A 23,294-nucleotide genomic window follows, 5' to 3' on the forward strand; every position below is an offset into this window, starting at 1 on the left:
ATAAAGTATTAATCTACAATATGATACAACTATGTCCTAAATTTAATTCGGGCTCTATTATTTAAACGTAACAAGGTAACATACAAACATATAAACTTTTACATTTATAATATTAATATAGTGTTAATACACTATATTTATTTTATATCTTCGTCATTTGATAGTTCTATTGTTAAGATCTATACTTGAAAAATATTACATTCTTTCGTAATCAGCTAGAAAGTCCTTGCCTTAAAATTTCACCTAAGTAAGTTGGACATAATATAAAGTACCTAAATTTGGTGTAATTCAGCATAGTGTTTTTATATAAGTATTAGCTGACTATATGATAAATATCTAAATTAAGCGACAGATAAGATCAATAAATAAAATCAACCCATTACATAAATAAAACCAATTCTTCTATACAAGCTAACTAGTTATTTTTTCATGCATCTCTTATAACTTATTTTTAAATATCAGACTACTTTTCGAAAATAATAATAATGAATAAATAAAGCATGAATCATTATATACTATATAGATTATGAAATATATAGATTGGCAATGTAAAAGAAAAAAAACATAATAACATATATGTCAGGGTCAGATAGTTAAGTAGGACACATATAATTATTTACACAACTAGATGACCCGGTGAACTACGTATCACCTATAACGCATTCTATTAAATTTAATCCGAAGTAGTGATCAAATTATTGGTTTTTAATTTTTCGATTTTGGAGCTGAAATTTAGTGTTTCCAACTTTTTTTAACCACCCCCGTATTATAACGAATAAAATGAAAAATGTGCAAATCAAGTAGTTTTTTCGATACAAACGCAAAACAATTGATTTTTATACATATCATCATCATCATCATGTTTTTTTTTAAATGGATGATAATAGAATGGTAACCCCACCCGCGCTATCGGAATACACCGACGGGGCACCAGTGAAGAATGATAGGTGATGAAGTAGGTCAGTTAGCCCATCGTGACAAAACAATTGATCTTTATACATATCATTATCATCATCATCATGTTAGCCGTTTACTGTCCACTGCTGTACATAGGCTTTCCCCATAAGGGGAGTTATAATAGTTGCTATGCTTGGCAGATGGGTTGTTAACCGCAGTTAAGCTTTTAGTGATGTTTTAAGATGGACGCCTCTTACGATACCCACGGGAAAGGTAGGGGTGGCCTATTCTATGCAGGACCATACGGCAATTTTATAAATATAGATCGATTTATCTTAATTGAATTCTCTATCGAAGATACACATTCTTCGCCAACTCACATTTTGAAGCAAACTAAACAAAAAAGTGTCTACTCTCGAGGGTATAAGCACAATTTTGTTAGATTTGGGGAAATTTAAAGCGGTTTACATTTGATATACCTACTGTGATTATAATAGACAGATAAATAACCGCGTTACAAGAGAATTTACTTCGAGCTGTCACTATATAAATGTTTACAGGCTCATGTACCGTGCACATCTGAACATCACTCTCCTCTGTACATAAAATCTTTGAAACATACACGCCTGGGGCCCATTCCGTGAAGTACAAAGTTATATCGGGCGGTAAAATTTAACCAATCTGCTTTAGACGACTGTACCTACCTACAATGGAAGAAATTATAACTGAGAAACACGTAAAATAAACTAGAGCATTTTGTCGTTGACAAACGTCGCTTGAATGTGCAGAGATTTTATTTGCCTAAACGTGGAGTCATCATCGCACTGCCTTTGTCCCATTATTTGGGAATTCGGGATCAGGACCGTACGTTTTCTTTTAAAGGTACAGTTATATGTGATATTGTTTTAAGACTTTTGTAACCCGGACAAAACGCAGCTCGAATTGAATCAATTCAAGAAAATATGAGTAAGTATTAGTTAATAATAAACCTAATTATTGTATATGAAAGGTTGAATTTTAGAAATATTCCAGACTGAAATCAGAAAAAAATATTTTCTTTTTACTTCAGTAATATTTAACTAATTATTCCAGTTACAAAATATTTTTCTAAAAAGCAATCGTTTCCAAGAAATAATTTCAAAGCTCTTTGAATTGAAACTATTAAAAAAATAAATGTAATTCTGAAGAGATAAGAAAATTCTTTTACTGTATTTGTCTGTAAGTGAATGTCCAAAATTAATATGTCAAGAAATACATAATAATATCTAAAATAATTTTTAACTACATGTAACCCCGATAAATGGTACTTAATGTTTTTTTTTTTGAAAAAAGGGGGCCCCTTGCGCTCACTTAATGGTAAGTGGGCACCCACAAAACCGGAAGAACTACAAGTGCACTGCACGTTTTTTCAAAAAGGAATATACCCATGAAGATTACGTTATTGTGTTAGTTGAAGTGTAAAAAATCCTATAAAACTTCCATTATTTGTCTTTCGATCTTTGTTTACGGTTATCAGTCGTTCTTGAAATACTGGCCAATTTAAAAAAAGAAAATATATATTAAAAATTATAAATTGACATCTCTACTTTCATTATGTCAACGTAAATATTTTAAGAAACACTAAATTTATTATTTTTTTTTCTATTATTATTTTGATATCAACAATGCAGTCTGTTGTGACATTTGAGAAACCTCTGCCGCATTTAAGCTTATCGGACTGGGATGCACGTCTGTATGGATTGCAGGTTATAATTTTATTATTATTCTGTTATTATTACTATTGTGCAATGTGTGGTCCTCCATACTTTATGTCTCATATTGCCGACTCTTATTACCTGGCATACACTCTAATGTGACTTAGCGAAACCAAGTTTGTTTCTGAAGACTCGGTCAAACTGAATACAGTATAGTGGGCCAGACTCATTGTATATATACTATTGTTCATTATATGTATATTACTTTTATGTTTCTTGACTCTATATACATATATGTGTATATTTATGGTGATGTGGTGCATAATTGGCAAAATCTTATAAGTTTTGAAGAATAAATGGCTGCTTGTTTCTGTAATCTACATATATTGATGTTTTCATGTAGTTATTTACAATACCTATTCAAGCTACTTGCTATTACATCTGTCGGTCTCACCATTATTACCAATATTACTAGATTATGAAAAACAGAAACAATAGTAGTACTCTACTATCGCTTGTGTTTTCCATAATCTAATTCGATGGAACACTTTTATCTAGTAAGTATACCTATATAATCTAAGATTTTATTATGTATTTTGTCTATGTTGATAACATCTGGTCTGTTGTAATTCACTATTATGTTTGTCTGTGCCAGCTTTTCCCATAATATCATTGCTATATTATCTTCCGCTGTTTGTGGCTGGATAAATTCTTCTTTCCACCAAAATTGGATTTAGTAAGTATATCTATATAATCTAAGATTTTATTATGTATTTTGTCTATGTTGATAACATCTGGTCTAATTATAATTCACTATATATGTTTATATATTATAACTTAATTATATATTATATCATAACAAAAATGCTATATTATCTTGGTTTGTTTGTGGCTGTATAAATGTCGACCTTCTTTCCGTAACCGGCCGTGTAAGAAAAGATTGATGAATGTGGAAGAATTTTATTTGAATAGATTATGCTCCTGCTGCAATTGATCAGATATATATGTTGTTCTAAGTTATTATTGTCTATTTATTATAAAAAAAAATATTATGAAATTTAGTACATAACTATTCATATAATAAAATACTAATAATTATATAGTGTATGAGATGTTAAATATGATCAATTAAGTATTTAACCTTTTCATCGTCGTCCTTTTCTCGTAGTACCCCACTGCTGGTCAAAGGCCTACTTAATATTCAACCTACTTTAAAATATTATAAAGACACACTCTCATGACATGGTTGCCTAATAATTTTACGGGCGCGGTTGATTTTGCTGGTAAATTAGAAAAGTTTTATGTGCCTTCCCCGAGTCCAGGAAATTGCTTGGTAAGCCTATCGCGGAAAGATTCGAATATCATCGAACTCCGGTCACAGTTTCCGCATTGAATAATGACAGTTTGAGTTTTTGTAATTTTTGACACGTATTCAGCTGCTTTATGTTATAAATTTAATGAGTATAAACTAAGTTCTTTTATTCGGCTATCTTATAAAGTAATTGTAAATTTATTTTATTTAGTAGTTAGCTTGTGAATTCCTTTTCCTGTCATTACTTTGGTTAATGATCTTGTTTTATATTAATTAATGGATAGCAACAAAGTGCCACAATAATATTAATATCCACTACGTATAATACCAAAAGTTTGTTTTCCAAATACAGTATTATCTGTACTAAATTTATTAATAAACCTTTGAAAAAATATATTAATGACCATATCTTATTCTTCTTACTATCATATTAAAGTTGAATAAATTGCCATGATATTTCTTGGTAAGTAGTTTTATTCTTTTTATGTAATAAAAAATACAAAATAAATAAATTGCTAGAAAAGGATATATATTTTTGAAAGACTTTCATTCAAAAAACAATCCTGTCAAACTGTGTCAAAATGACATAAATAAAAAAATAGGAATAAAATCCATTCAGCTTTTTATGCATGATTGGACTACAAACATTTAATCAGTGACATATGGTAAACTTTTATATATTCATTACAAATAAGGAGAAGAATCTCTTTGATAATTTTTATGTAAAATTTTTTTAGTGGCTAAAGACTACCTTTATTTTTTTTATACAACTTAGAATGGCAAACAAGCTGACGGCCCACCTGATGGAAAGTGGTAACCGTCGCCTATAGAAATAAGGACCTAACCTAAATAGAATTGTAGGTATCAGACTCAATATTTTTAGTAAAACAGTAATCTACTATTTTATTACTATACGGGTTGGATAAATATAATAATAAAATATATAGTGTTTACTTTGACAGCTGCACGTATTACTATAAAAAGTTTTCTTCACATTTTACCCGCAAAAAAAAACAAAAAATTCAGTTTCACTAATAGAACACTCCCTTATAAGGGCGATAATGATTTCCACTCCACTCTGTATATAAATAACTGCTATAATATGCATTATATGCTGGCATGATAATGATAAATTAAAATGGATTTTTATAAAGAGGGAAAATTCAACTTTTACCATCTAATGGATAATCTTAAAAAATACTTAACTGGTTTTAAAAATTCATTTACCTTATTAGCAAGCTTTATTTTATTTAAAAAAGTAACGTAATTTAAAAAAAATATTTACATAAGTAATTGTACTGAGGATATTGTTATTACTGTTATCATCCTTTTAGATTAATAATATGTTGCATTACTACAGATCTCTGCTAGCCAATTACGCGCAGGAGTAAATTCGACCATGTAAATACATACATATCCATTACGTTGAGAATAAAGTGCATAAAACGCGCATTCGTTTTGATATCTGTAAATAACATTGTCTTCATCTGCAGTCAATGTAAATTTTATTCAAATACTACATCGTAAATATTCATTCAAACGGTTTCAACTCTAGTGGAACGTCAAAATACATTGTCGGACTCGGAATGTTCTAGTCTAGTATGTAAAATAGATTGATTACGTTTGAATTAGTTTTTTTTAACACCTTTTTTTATGTAACTTAGAATTGCAAACAAGCTGACGGTCCACCTGATGGAAAGTACTTTCGACATAATGGAGTATACTTTATCACCCACAATACCCCCATGCGCTGCGAAGGGGGAATTTTTAATAATGGAGATTAAGGACCCCATTACTAACAATTAAGCCAGCCAGGTCGACCTCTACATGGTCCTCCCTGAAAACCATCGTGCTGAATTCCAAATGTACGCGTCATGATGTGCTAACTGACCTATCTTTTCATCCTCACCTATCACCTCTCACTGGCGCTCCGTCAGAGTATACCGATAGCGCAGGCGGGATTACTATTTCATAATCACCTATTAAAAACCCTCCATGAATTTCCATTCCTGAGGACTAAGGTATATACCTCTATACCCTGCAATTTCATTGCTATATCTCACTACCATGTAAATATGACTGCTTCTCCTTATTAAAACTGGCATTTATAAATATATGGCGCATATGTTAACTTGCAGATTTATTCTTAAGTTTTAATTTTATTTAGGCTTAAATATAGGCTTGAATTTAGGCTTAAATATTTTAAAATCGGATTAAATGTAAAATTGGGAAATTATATTGATTGAGCTCTATTAGATAAAAGGGGCCAATTTACCCAATTTTTTTCAAACATCTTTTGAAAGTTACAAGATCACTTTTAGTAATTCGGCCGTCTTTGGTGCTGCGTGCCTTTATTTATTTTTTTATAACTAGATAATTGTGTATTAATTATATAAAGACTTTACATTAATATATCAGGTCTCAATATGTGAGATATAGCAATGTCATAAAAAACCCAAGTGTGAAATAAATTATAAATTCTCATTAACAGGTAACAGCGGATACTAGAAGGGCTGATGCATTTGATTTACGTCACTCTGCACACCAACTACGTAACGAAACCAGAATCAAGACTGACTGGGACAGCTACCATAATAACAATCGACTTAGAGCAAGGTATTATTCGTTACTATATTATATTATACGTATATTATTCAAAACTTTCGAAATCATGTGTGTACGAGTCATAAAATTTTAACATAGAACGCCATGTGATCGTAGCATAGAATGGTCCACCGTTTCCTTTCCCGTGGGTGTCATAAGAGGCAAATAAGAGAATTTAATAGTCGAGGGATAGACAGCAGCATCCCTTTTAAAATATTAAAAACTAACTGCGGTTGCCAACCCGCTCTCCAAGCATTACAGCTACTGGCAACATTCTCCTTATGGAAAAGATTATGTTCAGTACTATTTAATTATTCCTTCGAAAGGCTTATAATAAAAAAAAAATTTGATTAAACACAATAGTTTAAGATTTCTTCTACCAAAAATAAATGTTTTAGTTATGATAATACTCAAATTATTATCAAAATCTATATTTAGAAAGTATTTTTGTGTTTATACACAAAAATACTTTCTATTGTAAATCTTCTTCTCTTTATGATCGCTTAGTAATAGTAGCTCACTATATGCTTTTTTGACGATTTAAACAGACTCTGGTTGTTACATTTGTGTCAATTTGTGCACTCCACAAGGCTCCACTTTAAAGTGCACATTTTGCTTTCACATGTTTATCAACAAAATGTCGACCGCTATAGAGCTCACCAACGGATTCTCCCTGACACCTAAGAGAGTGTTTGCTAATTAGAAGACATAACCATTACATCATTATTATCATTGTTCTCGAAGTACTAGCTCCAAAAGTTGGTTTCAAATAAATATTTGACTAAATACGTCCATATAAACTGCTACGCTCACCACAAAGACAATACCCGACTAATGCCTCTGCCTACCCCCTCTGTAATTACAGTCGTAAAAGATTTTATATTCGAATATGTGGGTCTGTGTGCAATAGAATAAATATTTAAACATTAAGCCTCATTGCAACAATTTAACAAACGACGGTAATTTAATGCCTTTATTGTGCAGGGTTTATGAAATAGAACAATGGAAATCAACATTACAAGAGCTTCTCGAACGTTTAGACAGAGAAATGGCGGCCTTAAAAGAAGAGAAAGCTTCTACGGAACGCGAGTTGGAACAATTAAACATGCCTCTTCTGGTCTGCTCTGAATGTCTGTCGAATCGCGATGGTAGAAGAAGTACTGAGTTGACTTACGATCTTGCTGATACCGAGTTGAAAAAAGTTATTAAGAAGCTTCTAACAATCACAATGCTAATTACATCAGTTATCTGGTTTTCAGCGTATTCTAAGTTATTATGAGAGACTAGATAACAAACTGGTGGATACTTAAAAGACCCAAATCAGAGCCAAGTTAATAAATTCGTTTAATTTTCCAATCGAGGTCGAACCTGGAATCTCATTAATAAAAATACATACTACTACGCCATTAAGATTGCAGGAGATTGGAAAAATGTTTCTTATAATTAAAATAACACATTTATATATAAGTCTCTAATAGCCATTGTGGTTTAAAATATACGATAAATACAATTGATACGAAATACTAGCAAAATTTACATTATCAGTGACTAAATTCTCTTAAATGCGAAACGTGTAACATAAATATTGTTACTTCTATATATCTTAATTTGCTTGTTTACATACTTTTGTACTAAATTTATAAATAGTTTCGACGCTGAGTCAATAAGAGTCTTTATAAAAAAATGTAACTCTGTTTACATTGAAGGTTAATTAAAGAAGACCAAACAAGGCAAAAATCGATAGCCATGGCTCCCCTTGCTAGACCGTGATTATACTGTGACTTGTATGACTTCTAAGTACAAATATAATCCACATCTCTATTTCACCAAGCACAACTTGAATTAAAAATTCCCCTGCATTTTGAATAGGCTTCCCACCGTCTATCGAATTTTGCTTTCCTTGCCGTCAATATTAAAGATAAAAAATGTCTATTGTTAATTATTTATTTGCTATCTTTTAGCCGCGACTTTGTTCGTGTTACCAGGATATATTAATAGGCAGGATAAAATAGTAGGTTGAGTTATTCTCTCACCGAAACAGTACATTTAATACCAAATTTCAAAACAATTGGTTGATCCGTTAAACGCCAAGAGATAACATGCAAAATCACTTTTACATTTATATTATTATTAATTTAATAAATATACATAATTAAATTACATCTATATTGAGACATTATAGTTTTTTTTTTGTCACAATTTTTTTGTTTTCTTTCTCAACTACTGAAAAATTGAAAATAAACACAGATCTTATAACCACTACGTATCACAAATGACTCTTTCCATCCGTTTTATAGATCCCTATCAAATTTCCAGGAATTATGCGTGACGGAGAGTAACAAGAAAATGTTAATAGACAGATGCCAATCTGCGTGGGAAAAGATTAACAAGTTAGAAGTAGTCAAGTTCAAACTCCAACTAGACTTGAATGACAAAAACGAAGCCCTCCAGATTGACAAAGACATGCTCAATTTAGACAAGGACTGCGCAAATATCACCTACAAAACTGATTCATTGAAGAATCCTAAAAGGTAACTTTGTTTTCATTCAACTTGTCTAGCTTTTCTACCATTGTGCGTATTTTAAAAAAAATTATACCCTATCAAAAAATTTTCGATGTAACAACTTCTTCAGGCACCAACTTGCACTTTTTAGGTTGGGGGAAAAGTATTGAACTCGCATGACCATCACGCTTAATACATACACACACAGTAATTTAATTAACGTAATCCATTCCTTAAATTTGATGTAAATATTTTTAATAGGGTCTCAAAAAAATAAAATTTTATCTTCTATATTTATAATAAATCTGTAGAGGGGTCAATTCTGTAATATATTTCCAAAATAACTATCAGGGGGTGATTAGTGATCGATACTGATGCCAAAAATGCAATCAATAAAATTTTTGTCTGTCTGTCTGTATGTTCATTATACACAAAAACTACTCAACGGATTTTAACGAAACTTGGTACAATTATTATAGTCCTGGGCAGGTTATAGTATACTTTTCATCACGCTACGATCGATAGGAGCAGAGCAGTGAAGGGAAATGTTGGGAAAACGGGAGAAGTTACTCCATTTTTAAGCTTCCGTTGCGTGTGCACCCTTATTGGCCACTTTTTAAAATGTAATAATATCCATCCGTACAAAGCCGGGACGGGCCGCTAGTATCTAATAATAAATACTTAGTAAAAAAAAAAATTTCTTAACAACCAAAAAATAATGTTTACAAGTTCGTAAGCTAAGTGTTCACTTCTGACTTGCAGTTTTACGACTATTTTTTTAAATACAACCTTTACAGTAAGTGCATATTTTTTTTTCTAAAAAGCCAATATTGCGCCGACAATTCTTTCGTTGGAAGTATTTATTGACAACAGTGGTTACTTACCATCAGATAAACTGTATATTTGTTATTAAAAATAAGAGCGAGACGGCCTTCGTTCTCCAACTTTGAACAAAACTAAATAAATTTCATTTATTAAATTGAAATTTCATTTTATTTAATAGCGTAATTGTAAGTCAAAGAAACTCTTGAATTCTTGAGCGTTCCGCATTGTTATCAAGAGTTTTTAGGTCACATTCATTACAAAGACTATAGTAGTTTACTGGGCGACACTTTTACGAAGTAAATGAGCTATAAATTATATGTATAAATATATATGTTGTTGTAGTATCAACCGTTAACCATTCATTGCTGAACATAGCCTTCCCCATAAGGGGTTTTGCTAGTAGTTGTCATGCTTGGTAGGGGGGTTGCCAACCGCAGTTAGGATTTTATATATATATATATATATATATATATATATATATATATATATATATATATATATATTGTAGGAATTTCATGTTTAGTTTCTTTAAATGGCAATGAAAAAATTGAAAATGGCAATTTCAATCAACACAAAATTAAAACAGGATATATATATATATATATATATATATATATATATATATATATATATATATATATATATATATTGTAAAATAGAAGAATTGAAACAATTTTTTTTTTATTTACTTAAATCTAGATATAGATTCCAAAAACTCAAAATTTTATATTTTAGTTCGTTTTTGGAAGCTGCGGATAACATTCAAGCGTTTTACCAGTCTTACTGTCATCTTGTCATTATATTGTCACAAACTGTAATCCACGGTTGTATCCGCTTGAATTAACATTGTAAGTATTCTAAGTATTAATCTAAAACAAGGACCATCTGCGTACCAAATTTCATTCAAATCCATTCAGCCATTTAAGCGTGACTAACAAACTTCGAATTAAACATCTAAATGTCTTTACAAACTTTCATGTTTATGAAATTAGTATAGGAAGCAATTTTATTGTATAAATACATGTTTTTTAATGGGTGATAATGGAATAACCCCTCTTGCGCAATCGGTGTACACTGGTGGAACACCAGTGAGGGATGATAGGTGATGATAAAAGCGGGTCAGTTAGACCATCGTGAAGAATTCCGTTAGAATTAACCACGATGGTTTCCAGTGGGAACCGTGTGGAGGTCCACCTGATAAGGTGTATAGCTGGCTATCGATCAGTTAGACCCTATTACTAACAATCTCTTTCTCCCCTATAAATAGGTACATGTTAGAATCCTTTTTTGTAGAATATTATATTAAATTATAAATTATACTAGCTTTTAACCACGACTTCGTTCACATAACATATGTTTACTGACCGAAATACAAAGTAGCTCATATACTTCTACTTCCTATATAGTTCATGTATACAAAATTTCATAGTGATTAGTTAAGCTGTTACGGCACTATGAAGTAACAAACAAACTTACCTTTACTTTTATAATATAAGTAATGATAATGATTTAATATAGTATTCTACTAGCCGTGTAGTCCCAGCATAAAATGGGTCACCCCTTCCTTTCCCATGGGCGTCATAAGAGACGACTAAGGGAATTTATTGGTTGAAGGAGGGGCAGCAGCGTTCCTCTTAAAACATCACCAAAGGTTAAGCGGTTGCCAACCCGTCTACCAAGTGTGACAACCCAGTGGTTGTCAAAATCCCCCAATAGGAGAGGCCTATATTCAGCAGTGGACAGTGAACGGTCGGCGATTGTCTGATGTAATAATAATAAAAAAGGGTCAAGTGCGAGTCGGGCTCGCGTGAGGGTTCCGTACAAAATCATCAAGTTGAATTTTTTTCGCGAAATAACTACTAATTTACGGTTTTCACATTTTTTCCTTTACTTGTGCCATGTGACATTTTTTCTTGCCAAATATCATGATCTAAGTCAAATAGAAGTACCATATAGGTTTTGATTCCCTTTGCAAATGTCAAAATAAACGATTTAAATGGAACATTAACGGCCATATCTTTTGATTGCGTCGATTTAGAACCTTGATTTTTTCACTGCTTTAAGAGATTGCAGACCTGAGTATATGATATTCATTTCAACTTGATACCTCCACGCGTTCCTAAGAAAAAGGATCTTGACAGACGGACAAACGGACAAACAACGAAGTACTATAAGGGTTCCGTTTTTCCCTTCATAATTCACCTCATACGTAACTATTCCTAAAAACTATAGTATTATGCCTTCATATATTGTAATTTCACTGCCATACCTCACCGTTCAAAACGAAACACAACCATGCAAGCACAGTTGTTTCACAGCAGAAACATGAGTGAGACAGACGTGCCCAATAAACGACTTTGGTAATCTTCCTCTTATGCAACAGTTTTTTAGTTATACATTAAGCAAATGAATCACTAAGTAACTATTTTTTTTTTTAATTTTTGCGGGCACAAGAAATAGTGGATTCAGCGTGGATGAAGCTGCGGAAAATGGCTTATCTGCAAATAAACGTATTATAATCATCTTTGTTATCAAAAGTCAGTTATGTTGACGGAACTTTCCAGCACTCCATTTTCTTTAATGCAATCAAATTCACATTTAGTACACCTGCTGCCTCAGTCTACAATTAAAATTATATAAAAGATAGGGTCTCTTTTAACATATTTTAGAATTAAAAAAAAACCTTTATCTATATTAATATCATAAATATATTTCATGGTGATTAATTAAGCCGTTACGGCACTATGAAGTAACAAACAATATTACTTTCACATTTATAATATAAGTAATGATAATGATTTAATATAGTATTCTACTTGCCGTGTAGTCCTGGCATAGAGTAGGCCACCCCTTCCTTTCCCATGGGCGTCATAAGAGACGACTAAGGGAATTTATAAGATTTAAGTAAATAAAAAAAAAGGTTTTCAATTCTTCTATTTTATAACTCTGTAATACCAATACGTTATCAATTCTGAACAATTCTGCACATTTTTTTTCATTAATCGATAGTTTTCTATGTGAACTATAATCCTGTTTCAATTTTGTGTTCATTGAAATTGCCATTTTCCTTTGCAGAATAAATAATTGCTTATTGCGAATTGTAAAGAAAAGAAACTAAACATGCATATATATATATATATATATATATATATATATATATATATATATATATATATATATATATATATATATATATATATATATATATATATATATATATATATATATATATATATATATATATATATATATATATATAAAGAAGCAAGATCTGTTTGTTTGTAATAAATAAACTCAAAAATTACTCAACCGATTTTAGAAATTCTTTCTTTTATTGAAAGAAACATTATCAGCAAGTAATAAAAGCAATATTTTATTTAACAAAAAATTTAGATTGCTATGAAAACTTTAATACTATAAGACAAAATTTAAAAAATTTTAATTTAAAATACTAATTTTATCTTTCTAACTTACCCGTGCGAAGCCTGGGCAGATTACTAGTAAATAATATGATCACCGAATATAATCTTCAACAGTCGATAATTGCCTCTCACTATCAATTACTGACTGTTGCCGTTATAGTGAACTTAACTCTTGATATTCACCTATAGTCATTTCGCCGATTATATTACTCATAGAATCCAAAATAACCTACCATCGTCACTCATAGCCCCAGGTCGACTTCCAGGTCGGTTTCCACTGGAAACCATTATGATATTTTTTTGTAAAATTCATCACGATAGGCTAACTGACTTGCTTTTATCTTCACTTATCATCCTTCACTGGTGCCCTGCCAGTGTATACCAATAGCACAGGCGGGGTTGCCATTTCATTTTGACCCATTAAAAAAAAACACCGTCACTATTTTGGTGACGCTATACCTTCACATGGCCATGGGTTCGATTTCCGTCCAAGGAGGAAAAAGGAATTGTTAGAAATGATTATTTCTATTTTGTCCTTTGCTAGTAATATACCCTGTCAGATTGATCTCCTCGTACTTCGCCCTGGAAATCATCGTGATTAATTTACTGTTAGATTCGTCATGGTGGGCTAAATGACCTGCTTCACCCTCACCTATCATCCGTCACTGATGCCTCGCCAGTGTATATCGATAGCGCAGGCGGTGTTACCATTCCATTATCATCCATTAAAAAAAACATCCCCGTTCAATAATCATTTGTATTTATGGAGTTGTCTGTTTGTATTTTTCTAAGTATTTTCTTATGAATAATGTCTTAACATCAGTTGTCTAGCATCAATAAAGTTCTTACTTAATTTAGGACTACATGTACGCTCTGTAATATCTCTAGTAGTATTTATTTAATTTATTATTTATCTTTAAAGAATGATAACCTACGATCAATGGCTTGATAAATGTGAGTCTATCAAGAAAATGGCAATGGATGAGTTGCAAGACACACTTCGTTTGCGAGAGGCTCTCTTCGTGGCGAGAGGACGAGCAAGGAACGCACTACGAGCTCAAACCGACGTCACCAATTATATGCTGCGCAGACGCATCTACGATACACAGAGAGCAAGGAACGAGTTAGAATGGCAGAAGATGAAGGTATTTATTCTTTAATAACTAATCGTTGTTCGCGCCATTGCGTGTAGGAGATCAATTTTTCTATGCCATAAGAAATAACCGTGTAAGTCCCGGCACAAAATAGGCTACTCCTTCTTTCGCGTAAAAGGCCACTAAGGAACTTTACGGTGGAGAGATGGGCAGCAGCATCCCTCTTTATACCTAAAGCCAAACTGTGGTTGCCAATTTGCCCGCTAAGAGTGGCTACTACTGGCAAAACCCCCTCTTAAGAGGGAGGCCTTATTCAGTAGTGGACAACTAATGTCTGATGCAATAACATAAAAATATTAAAAAAAAAAACATTAAAGCATGCGATAGTCCATATCACTGGCTAGATGATTATCATTATTTTGTTTAATTCCGCTACCATTGGTATGTGTGCTACCTTCGACATTCGATACTGAGAACTGACTCTATTAATAGAAGCTCTATGATCTTCCCTATTTATCATTAAATCCCTGTAGATTTAAGAATTGAACTAACTAACCTTTCTTATTACCTTAATAATAATCATATCGTCGTCCAATATAAAAAGACCTCCGCCGTCTACGCAACTTCATAAAACGAAGAGATCGGGCTATCAGCTCTATTACATTATTCGCTCTACCGATTCAGATGAAATATATACCAGTTCCAAATTTATTACTAAGTTGGGTTAATACATACATAATAACAAAATTTGGTCGAAATTAGCTTAGACACTTTCTCTTAATAATGTGGAAAATAACTAGCTAAGACCCACAACTTTACTCAATTCCATTTAAGCACGATTGAGTAATGTTTAATTTTGTATAGATGTTTGTTACTCAATCACGCTTAAACTGCTGAAAAGATTTAAATGAAATTCGGTACACGGGTATGTTATATCCTAACTGAACATATAAGATACATATATACTGATTCACGGGCGTAAAGCCGCAGGAAACAGCTAGTAAATATAAACGCTCAGGACCACTCTTCCTAATGGGGTAGTAGAAAGTATTTGTTGACTATTTACGTCATAGACATTTTCCTGCACTGTAGGAAGGTACTATTAAAGAATATTCCCCATTAACTGAATGTTATATGCCATTATAATATATAACATGTATATTTTATTAATATATGTGTGTCTATTAAATTTAGGCCTATAGTTTCCTGATTAAAATAAAGAAATCCTAGTAATATTATAAATTATAGGTGGGTAATACTCGTATTTAGTTAGAAGCTCTATATATTGGTCAAATAACAAATATGTTAAAAGTCTGTTATCCAAAAAATAATATTGGATAACAAACTTTTAACATATTTAAAAGGGGGAAAGGGGTTGTTAGTAATTGAGACTGAGAATCCCATTGCTAGCAATATACCCAACCAGGTCGACCTCCTCGTGGTTCCCCTTGGAAACTATCATGGTTAATTCCTAATGAATTCATCATGATGAGCTAACTGGCCTGTTTTCATTCTCATCGATCACCCTTCACTGGTGCCCTGCCAGCGTATCCCGTTAGCGCAGGTGGCACCATTCCATTTTCACCCGCCAAAAAAAAAAACATATTTAAAAATAGATATCCGAGCAATATTAGCGATATCGAAATGAGTGATGACCCATTTTCAGCCATCAATGTCCAGAGAAACCCAATATACAGGTATCAAATCGGTATCTATATTACCTATACCTATAATAAATGTAATAAAAGCTTGCAAAATATATTTGTTACTCAATTACATTTACATGATTGGATGAATTAGAATTAAATTTAGCGCATGGATAAATTAAATTCTAACTTAACAAACACAATACTTTATACATTGAATCACGCGAGCAATGTCGCAGGGAACACCTAGTGAAATAAATATTAGAAGCCAACGTGTGAGGCAGTGGGCGAGCCAGCCGCCGAAATCATGGAATTCTATATTTTTACTTTCACCACATTCTCTGTCTTTTAATTGAGCATTGAAACTCATAATTTAAAATGATCTCGTCTTATATGGCTTTAATAGTTGACTCGGAAATAGCCTCGGTTCCTGTTCCAAGGGCCACCGGTTTTGGACATGTACTATTTTTCGATAATGCGTACGAAATTGTCACTTATCTTGGTCGAATAGAGACCGTTATTTGAACAGACTTCCTTATCTATATTCCAAAGAGGATAAGTCCACAATTCGTTCCTAAGAGAAAGTTACTTCGACGTGCTTATAGAAAAAAATCAAAGTCAAATAAGGTATGTATAGCAAATTAGCTATATATTTAAATGGCTAGACATAATCTTCTTCACGAAAATAAATAACAAAATTGAATAAACTTCCAATTTATAAAAATGATATAAAATAAAAAATAGAAAGGAACATACACTGTTAGTGACTTTAGAATAAAAATTATATATTTCGTATGTAGAATTCAACGAGAATTAATATTCTGAACGCAAATAAATGTTTTACTATTTGCCGGAGACAACAATTTATTTAATTAAGTACCCTATTACTGATGTACGAAGTTAATTAACAACGTAAAGAGTATTAAAAGCTATTATTAGATATTTCCAATAATAAGAAAAAAAAAAATTAGGTAAATACGTTAGTTTTTTTTTTCAATAACTAATTAAATCCTTAAATATGAACGCTAGCTGTATCCTACAACATATATTATGCAATAATACATGTATGTTTTGCCCTCAGTTTTACCCACCTGAATCAGAACAGAAAACATAATATGTCTTAATTTATAGAAGGATTTTATCAACTTAAGAAATAACAAAAAAAAACAATACTACGTATGCTAAACTGTAAACAATAGCTAGTAGTATTACGAGTATATGGTACTAGCTGTATACCGCGGCTTTGCCCGCGTTGATAAAGTATCCTATATGCTAAATTAGGATACAACTTACCCGTCTACAAAATTTCATTTAAATGCGTTCAGTAATTTTTGCGTGAAAGAGTAATAAACAAACATCCATCTGTCTATCCATTGTTACAAACTTTCACATTTATTATATTAATAGAATTTAATCTATTCTACAGATGGAAGAAAACATGGATAAACTGAGCACCGAGTTGAAAACATTGGGTGAACAATTCGCCGATAAAGTAAACGCGTTGAAAGTAGCCGAGACTCGCTTAGAGACTCGAGGATATCGACCTGGCATCGAGCTAGCCGGGGATGAAGCTGATATAGGTCTGAAGGAAGAAGTCCGTAATCTCAGAGAGACCATACGGCAGTTGCAAGATAAGTTGGACTGCGCTAAGTAATTAACTATTAATAATTTTGATATAAAATATATTATACTAGTCTTTACCTGCGATTTGCGTGACGAAACATCCCATTTTGATCGACCGCAGTTAATATAGACTATTATGTCATTATCCATACAAAATTTGCTGACCTCTGTGACGCAGCAATGGGCATGTTGATTTGCGTAAATCAGATCCCGTGTTCAATTCCCGAGCTAGCCAATTTGGAAAATAAACTTTTCTGAGTTAGCTCGAATCTGTTCTGGGTAAAGTTAGTAACATACCCTGATCAAAGCTTGATTATTAGGCAATTGGTGTGCTTGATACTTATTGTTAAATAGTTTCTACATGTAAACCAAATTTTATGACGATTGGTTGAGCCGTTAAGGCGCCAAGATGTTACAAAAAAAACAATAACAAACTGACCTTTAAAATTAGAATATTAATAACTCGTAAGCTACAGTCCATCTTGGAAACAAATCCATTTAGCCGTTTGAGTATGCTTCGAGCATAATTAAGTAACCAATTATGCTCAAAAAATAAGACATGTTTGTATTTCATAATGTATTAAATTTAATGTCGTAGAAAACATAGAAATTTGGGTCTACTTATAATTAATTGGTGAAAATAATATATTAAGAACGGGCGTCGAGCCAATTCAAGTAGTCCCATTGTAAGGTTAACTTAAGTTTTCTTTGCGACTTAAAGTTTCATGTGGTCTAGGCGAGTAAGTAAATCTCAATATATGTGTTCTGCTTGAAAAGCGGAACGAATAAAAATTTCTCCAAGAAGTGAGATGGGACGGACTTTTATGAAATACTTACGTAGGTGTTCTAGATTGTTAAGTCCCATTTTTGTATGTTTATTATAATAAAAATAAAATCTATCCAACAATTTATAGCAACAAAAAAAAATAATTTCAACTAACACAATAAAATTGTGACTGGACGATTTGTCTGTCTGTATATTTGTTTCGGCGTTACGCAAAAACTACTACATCAAATTGAATTTAGTTTTCATTGTTTTATAACTGAAAACCACGCGTACGAAGTAGCGGGTAAAAACAAGCTTTGCCTGTATATTTATATATGTGTGTGTGTGTGTGTGTGTATGTGTATGGCGTATACACATGTAACAAACCTTAAAGCTTTTGAAATTTCAAGAAAATAAATAGTGAATAACAAATACCTACTATATATTTTTTTCAGAGCTACTTACAACGCATTAGAAGCGACATCTATCAAGATAGCCATAGATTTAAACGACAAAAACCAATCACTCGAGACAGACACCCGTGCCTTAGAAATGAGAGCCGCACTAGAACCTAAAAGAGCCCAAGGCACTGATAAGAATCTGATTCTCGCAAGTATGGCCGATGAAGTACCAAATGTTGAGAACTGAATAGTTTAAAACTTATTCCTTTTTTGATCTCAAAAATTCAATGCCCAATTTAAAAAATTACTTTTTATATTTACTACACGAAGAATTAAATTTAATTTATCCATTATAACAACACATACAATTAATAATAAATAGTCTTCCAACGCACTACATCGAGGCAGCATACCCAAAATACGAATACTAGCAGAAGACAACAAGACACAAAAATAATAATATTTTTTTTATTTCCAATCGATTTATTTTCTTTTTCGTTATATGCTGAACACCTTAACATATTCAAGCACAAAAATTTAATGCTCATATTAAAAACTTATTCGATCTTTACAATACTTAAACCATTCAAATTACCAGTGAGAATTCGTTTTTTTTAAGAGATTTAGTTTCTTTTTCATTTCAATTAATAAACACTTAACAACAATATATGCAACTTTACATCAAATCATTATGCATCTAAAATGTTGTGTCTCAAATTTGATACATTGTTTTATAATAAATAAAAATTGTGTTACAACATACAACTGATAACTGATGAGATTTTAGACAATAATCTAACAATCTACCCAAAATCTATTGGAATTAAGTTAATATTCTCAATTTTATTCTGTCATCAAGCAAGGCCTGTCTAAAAATATACGTTTACTGTCCTAAATACAATATTTAACTACATTTAAGGTTACTAATATTAAGTTCAATTCTTGTACCAAATCCATGTTAAATCTTTAGGGACACGTTCATATTGTAACTGAGTTCATGAAGCTGCAGATTCAATTTCGACCCGTAGAAGTTCGAGCATCGTATATCTTGTGGTTTTGACCAGAGCAGTTTGATTGGTTTTCAGTTTTGGAACTCAATCAAGTGTAACTATTGATAGTATTTTGTAAAGTAGTAGTTTGAAGTTTTAAATTGTCTGTAAAGTTGGAAATTTTGCGTTTAAAATTACATTTTACGAAATAAATATTATTTTTTTAATTGTAAATTGTTGTTATTATATATTACAGCTTTTAATTATCAGATCTTTTGAATGAGTGCAATTACATTTGGATAATGATAGGTTTTCTTTTGCTTAGAGTCCTACTGTGTAATTATATCTTAGGGGCATTGTATATTTATTTTCCCAGTATTTTAAAAGCAGCCTTTGGACGTTTTTAAGATAATGTAGGTTCTATAAAAAAAAAAGTTCGATAACAAAAGAAGCTACGAAGCCGTCTTCTCTTCCAAAATACTTCAAAGTTTATAGACGATGGCCTTTAACCAGTACATGTTGCACTATATTAATCGAAAAGATTTATACTCGGAGGACGCGAACAAGTACTTGAGTACTTGTTTAGATATTCGACTACTCCATTACACTCGACAATATATATATCTAAAAGAGAGTGCAGGAAAGGTACAGGTAAAAATAATGTAAATAAAACAAACCTACACAAATTGTAAATAAATAAGTAAATAAATAAATATTATATATACATATAAATATGTACAAATGCATAGTATTATCATGTATTTTTAGTTAAAAGGTGAGATTTCAATCTTTTCTTGAAGGAAGTAATGGAGTGACTATCCTGTATATCCGCAGGTAGCCTAGAAGGAATTTCCAAAAAAATGATTCTTACAAGTAGGGAGTTCTAATACTTTGAACTGGACCAGACAAGCACGTCTGGGACGTGAGGGAGGGGGCAGAATTCGAAACCGGGAACGGAGATAAGACGGAGAATTGGGATCATTAAGTATATTATAAAGAGTAGGAGGATGTGCATATCATGTCGAAGTCGAATTGGAAGCCATTTTAACTGAGCACGAAAAGCGGATACACAATCATATTTACGTAGACCGAAGAAGGCACTCAAATTTATTCAGTAGCTCTTCTGTCAAATATGTTCACTTATTTAATAATTTTCCGTTTAGTTAGGAAAAAGTGACACGATTTAACAGACATATAAAAACTTACGATAAAGACTTGAATAGTATTCGCGTACCACATGCACTCAAAACCTATATTCGAACTCTGTACATTGAGAACTCTAGTACCTAGTACATCAGCCTAGCACATCTTACTTTCCTCATAGTCCATAGCTTGTATTGATATTAGGTTTTTTATTTTTATAAAAATAGTTCTATATTAATCGTACCCTAAACTTGGTCCTCGTGACTAGAACATATTGATTAAACGAATTACTTTCAGGATAAAAAAAAGACTAGATCGTATTTTATTTACTTTTTTCTTTATTGCAGAATAAAACCTTGTAAAAGTGGCAAGCTTAATGCCATATGATATTCTTTGCCAAGTTACCATTAGGTTTTTTTTTTTATACCACTGTGGTAGCAAACAAGCATACAGCCCACCTGATGGTAAGCGGTTACCGTAGCCTATAAACGCCTGCAATACCAGAGGTATTACGCGCGCGTTGCCAACCCTGAAGAAACCTCTTTACCCCCCTTTTGAAGAACCCCATGCTGTAGTCTCTTGGGAAAACCTCGGCAGGGAGCTCATTCCATAACCTGAGTGTTCGTGGGAGAAAACATCTCTGAAACCGCGTTGTACGCGACCATTTAGGCTGTAAGGTATGAGGGTGAACTCCCTGTCGATGGCGAGCCGTACGATGATAAAAAGTGGCCGTAGGCATCATATTGAATAATTTCTCTGAGCACAAACTGTTGTATAAGCGGTATTACACGCAGAGTGAGGCAAAATCTCTCTTAAGACTTAAGGGTAAATGCGGAAAGCGCATAAAGGACAATGTATATATATTTATTTATTTATTTATACGAGTATATACACAACGATAAGCATCATAAAATATAGTAACTATTGAGTAATTTGATATATTATTGATATTGTTGACTCGCCAAATAATATATATTGTATCCTTCTTCTCCATACCAAATACTTCGTGTACACAATATCATTCACAATGATAATTATTAAAACACCAAAAGGGGAAAAAAGAAGCAAAAATACATTCACATTACGACATTAGCAAATAAGAATATCATATATAACATCGAATAGGTATCTATTAGAGTAGAAAATGTAAGGTTAGCATCATTTATCAAACATATGTATATGCCAGATATAAATCAGTATAACAATGGCCAGCAATGATAATAATAAATGACGGAGGGTGAGCTCTAAATGGCCCAACTCTTTACTCTAATAAGTACGCGCCTTTTTATAAAGTAAGGGAGGCAAGGCTAGTTGCCATTGTTATCTATATCTTCCACTACAACTTTCCAAAAATATTTTCTGAATTATTCAATAGATGAGATTATTATTATTAGAATGGGTATTTTAAAGGAAAAACTTTTGCAATAATCCATATGTCTCTACAACAATTCTCTTTTTTTAAGAAGATAGCTGGATTTCTCTCTTAAATCGAATTTAATTAATTGATTTAAAACTAACTTTCTTTGACTGCTCAAAGTTACCAGTTCTCTTTAGTAAGAAACTAGAAAAAAGAGGAGAAACTAGAGAAAACGAATATAAATAAAGGACTTGAAAAATCCTTAAAAAATTACATCTTTGGTTTTACAGACATTCATATGGTAGTAATGATATAGTTATATCCTTATTTTTTTTATGCTCACCTGATGGAAAATAGTAACCGTCGCCTATAGATAAGAGCATTACCATGGACATAACAGAATATACTGTTTCGCCCATGATACCACCATGAGTTGCCATTCCTATGGACTAAGGTGTTATTCTTCTGTACCCTGTAAATTCACTGCCATATCCCACCCCTCAACCCGAACACGGAGATTGCAAACACGGAGGGAAAGGGATTGTTAGTAATGGGGTCTAAAAGCCCCATTACTGGCAATATACCTTCTTAGGTTAACCTTCACGCGGTTTCCCCTGGAAACCATCATCTTTAATTCTTGTCGAATTCGTAATGGTGGGCCAACTAACCTGCATTCATTCCAAATAAAATTAGAGGATGCCAGTAAACTGCCTGTAAGTGTGTGTGTAAGTAACTGTTAGACTGCCAGTAAAATTAAAGGATATAGAGTATACTCTACAAAGTAGTGCCCTGTGATCCGGGCATAGAATAGATCCTTTTCTTTCCTGTAGGTCTTATAAGAGGCAACTAAGGAACCTTAATTGTCGAGATATGGGCAGCAGCATCCTTGTCAAAACATCACCAAACTACTGCCTAAAACACCTAACTGCGGTTGCCAACTAGAGGAGTTGTAGCCAAGCATGGTAGCTACTGGCAAAACCCCCCTTATATGCGTGGCCTATGTTTAGCAGTTTACAC

The 23,294-nt window shown here is 32.3% G+C and overlaps 1 protein-coding gene across 1 annotated transcript; it reads left to right on the forward strand.

Annotated features, from left to right (window-relative positions):
* The first annotated feature begins 2,498 nt into the window (after positions 1–2,498).
* On the forward strand, positions 2,499–19,976 carry LOC113519090 (tektin-B1-like). Its single transcript, XM_026904147.3, has 7 exons — positions 2,499–2,642; positions 6,395–6,519; positions 7,492–7,708; positions 8,824–9,038; positions 14,181–14,403; positions 17,425–17,648; positions 18,843–19,976. Exons 1-7 carry the CDS (start codon positions 2,562–2,564, stop codon positions 19,033–19,035), a joined length of 1,278 nt encoding a protein of 425 aa, XP_026759948.2. The 5' UTR covers positions 2,499–2,561; the 3' UTR covers positions 19,036–19,976.
* Positions 19,977–23,294: the final 3,318 nt, after the last annotated feature.

The sequence above is a fragment of the Galleria mellonella genome, unplaced genomic scaffold (genome assembly GCF_026898425.1).
Source record: "Galleria mellonella isolate WM207_F2 unplaced genomic scaffold, CSIRO_AGI_GalMel_v1 utg44, whole genome shotgun sequence".
Lineage (NCBI taxonomy): Eukaryota > Metazoa > Arthropoda > Insecta > Lepidoptera > Pyralidae > Galleria > Galleria mellonella.